Source organism: Lolium perenne, chromosome 4 (assembly GCF_019359855.2).
Source record: "Lolium perenne isolate Kyuss_39 chromosome 4, Kyuss_2.0, whole genome shotgun sequence".
NCBI lineage: Eukaryota > Viridiplantae > Streptophyta > Magnoliopsida > Poales > Poaceae > Lolium > Lolium perenne.
This window is the reverse complement of record NC_067247.2, coordinates 190,436,609-190,444,149: the sequence shown is the minus strand read 5'-3', so window position 1 is coordinate 190,444,149 and position 7,541 is coordinate 190,436,609. Positions and strand designations below refer to the sequence as shown.

The following is a 7,541-nucleotide window of genomic DNA, read 5'->3' as shown; positions in this document are numbered from 1 at the left end:
TGGACCGGGGTCCACAGTTCACTAGTGGTGTCTCTCCCATAAGAAATAGCATGTTGGGTGAACAAATTACAGTTGGGCAATTGACAAATAAAGATGGCATGACAATACACATACATATTATGATGAGTAGTGTGAAATTCAACTGGGCATTGCGACAAAGTACATAGACCGCTATCCAGCATGCATCTATGTCTAAAAAGTCCACCTTCGGGTTAGCGTCCGCACCCCTTCCAGTATTAAGTTGCAAACAACAGACAATTGCATTAAGTATGGTGCGTAATGTAATCAACACTAATATCCTTAGACAAAGCATTGATGTTTTATCCCTAGTGGCAACAGCACATCCACAACCTTAGAATTTTCTCACACCGTCCTGCATTTAATGGAGGCATGAACCCACTATCGAGCATAAATACTCCCTCTTGGAGTTACAAGTAACGACTTGGCCAGAGCCTCTACTAATAACGCAGAGCATGCAAGATCATAAACAACACATAGATGATAGATTGATAATCAACATAACATAGTATTCCATATTCATCGGATCCCAACAAACGCAACATGTAGGATTACAAATAGATGATCTTGATCATGATAGGCAGCTCACAAGATCCGACAATGATAGCACAACGAGGAGAAGACAACAATCTAGCTACTGCTATGGACTCATAGTCCAGGGGTGAACTACTCACACATCACTCCGGAGGCGACCATGGCGGTGAAGAATCCTCCGAGAGATAATTCCCCTCTCCGGCAGGGTGCCGGAGGCGATCTCCTGAATCCCCCGAGATGGGATTGGCGGCGGCGTCTCTGGAAGGTTTTCCATATCGTGGCTCTCGGTACTGGGGTATTCGCGACGAAGGATATATGTAGGCGGAAGGGTAGGTCAGGGGGCGTCGCGAGGGGCCCACACAACAGGGCGGCGCGGCCCCAGGCCTGGCCGCGCGGCCCTGGCGTTTCGCTGCCTCGTCGCCCCACTTCTTTTCCCTTTCGGACTTCTGGAAGCTTCGTGGAAAAATAAGACCCTGGGCGTTGATTTCGTCCAATTCCGAGAATATTTCCTTACTAGGATTTCTGAAACCAAAAACAATGAAAACAAGAATCGGCTCTTCGGCATCTTGTTAATAGGTTAGTGCCGGAAAATGCATAAATATGACATAAAGTATGTATAAAATATGTGAGTATCATCATAAAACAAGCATGGAACATAAGAAATTATCGATACGTTGGAGACGTATCAATAGGACTCTGAACTTCACATGTGTTGCCGCCCCCACTTTCATACCACTACTGCGAATCTCGGAACACCAAGCAAGTTCCTCAACATCTTGAAGACATGGATTTTTTTTAGCTAATCCCCCAATCCCGCCTTCATGATATTCTCTACTTCTTACTTCACCATGGACCAAAAGTCTCTTGATGTCAACACAGAACAAAGCTTCATGCCGCTCCCTCCAGAACCAAGCGATCTGAATAAAAGAATGGGTGTGCGTGACCGAATACCACCCGAACCTGTGAACTCCAGGCAAAAGATGCACTGTTCCATTCGCTATCGGAGCCTTCCGGAACTCATCACTCCGGCTAGATGAAGAAAGATCGGCCTCCGGAACATCTTCATCTTCGCGAAAGAAGAATCCTAGGACCACCACCAGGAAAGCCATTGGGTCTTATTAATAATTAATATAATATAACTATAATATATAATACTAATAGATAATAATAAGAAGAATAATAAGAATAAGGAGCATAAGGGCATCTGTAGCGGGCCAATCTATCGGGTTCTGGCGTGTCCGATTCCGTCCGTGCGGATAGGCGGATAGACCACGCATGCTCCAGCGGGGTGACCCAAACGAACCGACTCATCCACCTCGATCGGCGCGTCAACGCAAAAGCTACGTAGATAGCACGCGTGTCCGGCCACTACCACCGTCGCCTGTGCTATCTCCTCTATCAATGCCAACGCTCAAGCTCCGCGCTGGCATCCACTGCCCTTGGCTTATTTAAGAGCGGTCTCCACCGTGGTCATCACCACCAAGCTCCTCACCGACCAAGCATCTCCGCCGTCATGCCTCGCAAAAAAACCAGCAAGTACTCCTTGTTGGGCCGCAACGGGCGCACGGTTCCTCCACCTCCACCTCCGCAGCTGGCGCAGAGCTGGAGCCCGTGAGACATCTTCGACGCAGGCCTCAACGAAGCCGATATAGCTAAGTTCGTCCTTCGGAGCACGTAACATGATTTTGACGCAGAACAGGAAGCCAAAGAGGAGCAGCAGGAGCCAGTCGCCGACCAGTAGCAGCGGCGATACTGGAGTCTTACTGGCAGGCGCACAGGCCCGCATCCTAGAGCAGGCGGACCAACAACTTCTCTAGCGCGCCATGGTGGTCTCCCGCGAGCGGCTGGCTACCGAGGTGCCCGAGCGATAGAGGATCCTTGAGTTAAACGCTCGGACGCTCGCTGAAGAACGTTGCCGCGAAGGTGTGCGGCTCGCCCTCAACGCCGAGTACACCATGAGGCGGCGGTTCGCGTTGATCCAGCGGGCCACCTCTGCTACGGCGACCACCACGAACAATGACGGCGTAGCTGGCCCGTTGTGACTGCCGATAGATGGCTAGTAGGGTGTTTTAGTTGCTTTCAGTCAAACATTAACATATAACAAAATTAGAATGAAATTCTCAAATTCTGCCGTGTTTTGTTGACAGTTTCCTCAAAAGACACCAGCCTAGACCGAATGGATGACAACGCGGTGGTGCCACTGGACTACAGAACCCATTCTATTCGCGGGCCTATCCAAATGAATAAAAATGAACTGTTTAGATCGTTAATTTAGATCGGCCGATGAGATGTCTTAAGATAGTCACAGTGATAGCTTAAGAAGCCAAAGATAAGTGCTGGATCTGATTTCCATGAGTGTGGCTGCTGCGAAACCTATACTTAGAGAACCAAAAAGGATAAATTGAGGAGACGCGCCTCTCCGCTCCACCCCAACCCTAGGTGACGTGGGGGCGGCTGCGCCGGCGCCTCCAAGGCTCTTCCCCGCTCTCTCCCCTCTCCCCGCCGCCGCCAGAGGTCACCGACGGGCAAAGCCCGGGCGGGGACGGCGGCGGCGGGGCTTTTCCCCGGATGGCGCCTCCTTCCCTGCGGCGGTAGTGACGAGCTCCAGCAGTTCTGCTGCGGCGTAGTGCCACGCCCCCCTGCGACGGGCTCGACGCGACGACGGAGGTCGGGGAGGTGGTTAGCCCGGCGATGGTGCCCCTGTGGCGGCGGTCTGCAGATCTGGGTCCGGCTTGGGCCTTGGGCCTAGGCGGGCCTACGAGTCCAGATCTGATGCTGCGGGCGGCGTGGTGGCCTTGCTGCGGAGCTGCCTGGCACCGTGGTGGTGTCGGTGACGATGGGCTAGGCGGCAGTGGCCGAGGCTCTCCCGGCGGCGCGGCTGGTCCTTGGTCGTGCTGCTGTGGTTGAGCGCTTGGTGTGGTGCTCTTGGCGCGGCAACCGCTGCTCCTAGTCCTCTGGGCTGAGGAGTGGGGTGTGCAGCGCAGGGCGGTGTGGTGGTGCTAACCGTGGTCGTGGTCGTGCGACTGCATCGACGGCATAGAGGTGTTGCAGCGGCGGCAGTGCAATTCAGCGAGGAGGATGTGCTGCTCAAGACCCAATGGGAAGGGATGACATGTGTGTGCTGCTCCGGATGAAAATCCTTCTCTATCTTCGATCAGAGCCGGTGATGATGGCGCTTGCAGGCGTCGTTCCTCTCCATGGAGGCATCGCCGAGGAGTGCCCACTCCTTCCTTGCCCACTCGGGTTGTTGTCTCCGGGTGAAACCCAAGATCGGGCTCTCCGGTCGGCGATGGTGGCGTCTCCGGCGTCGTTTCTTTCCTGAAAGCATCGTTTTTGGAGACACGGACTTGGGGAGCACATGGTTTCGGGCTTGATGTTGCTCTGGTAATACTGCCGCTCAGGTTTGTTTCCAGGGCGCTATGTACGCCGTCGCCGGCAACTCAAAGGCGGCGACTTTCTCAGGGCTGGCCAAGTCCTGTCACTCATCTGCCGACTCTGTCGATGAGGAGAGTTCAGAGGAGGTTGTTTCTTTGGAGTTGCTTGGCTTCGGTTGTGACGCGGCTTCGGTTTGAGCTTGAGCGAGACCCCTGTATATCTTTGTTGTAGTGTGTGGTGGCTAGTCTTCGGATTGGCGGTGTGCGTTGTAGTCATCTTTGACGTTGTATCGTCCATCGGCCAGTTCTTCTGCGCAACTGATATGTCTTCCAGGACATATCCTTGAAAAGAGCGTGGCTGCTGCGGTGGCGACCGCTCAGTGTTGCTCGTGACGCGTGGATGCTGTGTTTCATACGTGTCATTACGCTGAGCTGTTGCGCCGCCACGTGTGCTGGAGCCTCTGTGCTCGGTAATTTTTAATCCACTTCAGCCATGTAAGGGATTCCAGATGAACGGAAAAACGGAACAGAGAGCGTCGTCGTCAGGGGCCAGGGCAATCACTACGTCTGCACACGCGCACGACTCGGCCGGGCATACGCCGCCGCCGGCGGTGAGCGCGCTAGGTGGCGCCGTTCAGGGATCCAGCACAGAAATGGTAACAACAACCAGTATCGCCTCGATTTTTTTCGTGGAGTTTGTAGATTTGATGCGGTAGCAATGGTGTGCTTCAATACTCAGATTTCACTGGTTAGGACCTGGTCTTTCTTAGCGGACGCTGCATTTAGTGGATTTTGGTTTAATTTTCGAGGGTTGCTAGGGTTGTCTGTACTATACTGTAGCAGCCGAGGGTCGATTTGAAGATTTACATGTGATGTGTTGGGTTTGTCACTTGTTATAGCTTGACCATACAATCAATCACAAGCATGCGCAGATTGAGCTGTATATCATGGATTCTTGTAGGTAATATTTTCTGTATAAGATTGAATCGCAAGCTTACATAGATTGGTCAATTAGATAGACCGTTTCTTCTGTTTATTTCACTGCTTGGGGATTTGAATAAGTTCCTATTTTTCAGGCTGGTACACATAAAATGATTAGGATAGGCATGCAGAATTCCTAGATCTTAATTTGCCGAGAACTCCAGTGAGAGGAGAAGAATGAGAACAAAAACAGCAAACTCAGACCAACCAAGTTATGATTTTACCTTGGACATCCTGCTCTTAACAGAGATATTTTTTTCTACAGAGTGTTCCCACCAGGAAACAACAGTAATTTTACATGCATAGCATAAGACCGCCTCAAATCTCCTAAGGTTTTTTTAAGCTGTACTGTAGATTTTCCCGCTGCATATATTTTTTTTTTTTATAATGAAGACATTTCTGTACGAAAAAAAGCTAGAGCTTAGCTCTAGAAACCTGGCTAAAAAGAAAGAAAGCAGATGGCTAACTATCTATGCAAAGTTCTGCATCCAAGCTTTCATGCCAGACTAATACTTCCTTGTTGTCTTCTGAAGAAGCATAGCCATTTAATTCTTGAAAATCATTCTGCACTTATAGAGATTTGGTTCTAGCCCTTTGAATATGAAGTCATTTCAATTTGTCCAAATGACCCAGCAAACTATCATGATTATTTCCAAGGAGAATTGTCACCCAATAGCCCTTTTGAGACTGTCAATGTAATCAATGAGAGGAGTATGCCCAAGGGTTTAGTTTACCAAACTACTTGCTGGTTATCTTCTCCTTAGAAATAAGAAAGTCTCTGTGTCCATTTGATCATATTTAACCATGTCTTGTGGCCATGTTCTCTCATGACAGTTGATGTTATAAAGCTTATAACAATTCAAGTTTTCACCCTATTACTATTAGTCCGAAGGATTTATTTTTTGGCGACGCAGATCTGTACGAGCAAGTTGGCGCACTCAAATGACCAGCGATCATGGTCGGATCTCCCAACAGAGCTTGTAGGCCATGTCCTCGGCTGTCTCCCTGCGCACATTGATCGCATCCGGTTTGCTGCTGTGTGCCACCATTGGTGCATTTCTGCAAGGCACCCTGGCATTCCCCCACCTTTGCCATGGCTTGTGCTTTCCGATGGGGCTGCCTTCACCTTGCCCCGCGGTGAATCCTTCCAGATCCCCAACAGTACCAGCTTCCACAGCTGCTCGGGTGAGTGGCTTGTCTTCTCGACTGAGAAAACCTGCTCCTTGGTCAACACCTTCTCCATGGCCAACTTGAAGCTTCCTGACCTGCATTGTTTCAATCTCATCGACGAGCCTCATCAAGTAATTAATGGCCATGAGATACCCAACACAGTGCTCAATATCGAGGCAGAGATACTAATATGGAAGATAGTCGTTTGCTCCGAAGTTCTTGTTGCGGCCATGGTTAGAGTTGGGGACCTCTATACGCTTGCGCTCTGCCATCCAGGAGCTAAATCATGGTTTGTAAGTGCACTTGGAAGGATCATTTCAGTTGCAGATATGATGTTCTATGGAGGTAAGCTGTACACCGTTGATGACGAGGGTGACCTTTGTTCTATCATTGTTGAAGAGGACATTGACAGTGGAAAGCTGAGACTGTCTCGGATTGAACTTGTTGTCACTGAGGCTCCATTCTTTTTCCCCCCTTGGCCTTTCAGTGGCGCAATTGGGACACAAAACTACCTGGTTGAGTCTTGCGGTGCCCTACTGCTTGTCCGCAGAAGGACCTTTGAACAGCGATTTGGGGATGTCCTGGATATTACAATCAAGGTAGTGCGGATTGAATTTGAGGTGCTCGAGGCAAACTTCAAATTGGCTAAGTGGGTGAAGGTGACGAGCGTGGGGGACGATCAGGTGCTGTTTGTGGGTAAAAGCTCCCAATCTATCTGCGTTTCTCGGTACAGACAAAAGGGGAATTGTATCTTCTTCCTGGAGGATATTGAAGGGTGGAACTTTGAGGATGCACCAAGCTCTTACGCAATCTATGACATGAAGGATGGGACGTTAGACTCACCGCTTCCCAGAGGATCGTGCAAGGGCAAGAAGCCGCCAGCAACTTGGCTCTTCCCTAGATAACTGTTATTTTCATATGCTGGGTGCATTACAATGTGTTTATATCGTGTCAAGTGTTGTAAGTTTGAAAGAATTGTGTTGTTTGGATAAGTAATGTGTTTGCTTTGTGTCAAGTGTTGTAATTTAAGTTGCTACTGAAACCAATGGTTCTTCTTCTAAATCTGTCTGGTCTCCAGGTAGATGGTGCTCGTATTCTGCTGGGTATGAACTGTCTGGAAACATGTCGTGTTAATTTGGCTGATGCCAATGCTGATAATGCCACTGTATTCTGCGCCTTCTTCACGTTGAGCAAACCTATCCTTGCGTCATCAGTTAAACCTTTCTATTATCTACTCTGTAAAGCTAGAACAGAGTAAGAATGGTTAGGTGCAGCTGCACTCTGTAAAGCTCGAATAGATTTGCTGAACATGTAAAGCTCAAACAGAGTAAGAATGGTTAGGTGCAGCTACACACTCTGTACAACTCGAATAGATTTATTCAGCTCGAATGGATTTGCTGAACATGAATAGAGCGTGAATTGGTTACATTTACTGAAGATCAGGAAAAGGCATTTTGAGACTGA

General features: G+C 49.4%; 1 protein-coding gene across 1 annotated transcript; it reads left to right on the top strand.

The window, feature by feature from the left end:
- The first annotated feature begins 4,379 nt into the window (after nt 1-4,379).
- Nucleotides 4,380-7,158, top strand: LOC127295353 (uncharacterized). The gene is made up of 2 exons (XM_051325294.2): nt 4,380-4,582; nt 5,822-7,158. Exons 1-2 carry the CDS (start codon nt 4,436-4,438, stop codon nt 6,980-6,982), a joined length of 1,308 nt encoding a protein of 435 aa, XP_051181254.1. The 5' UTR covers nt 4,380-4,435; the 3' UTR covers nt 6,983-7,158.
- Nucleotides 7,159-7,541: the final 383 nt, after the last annotated feature.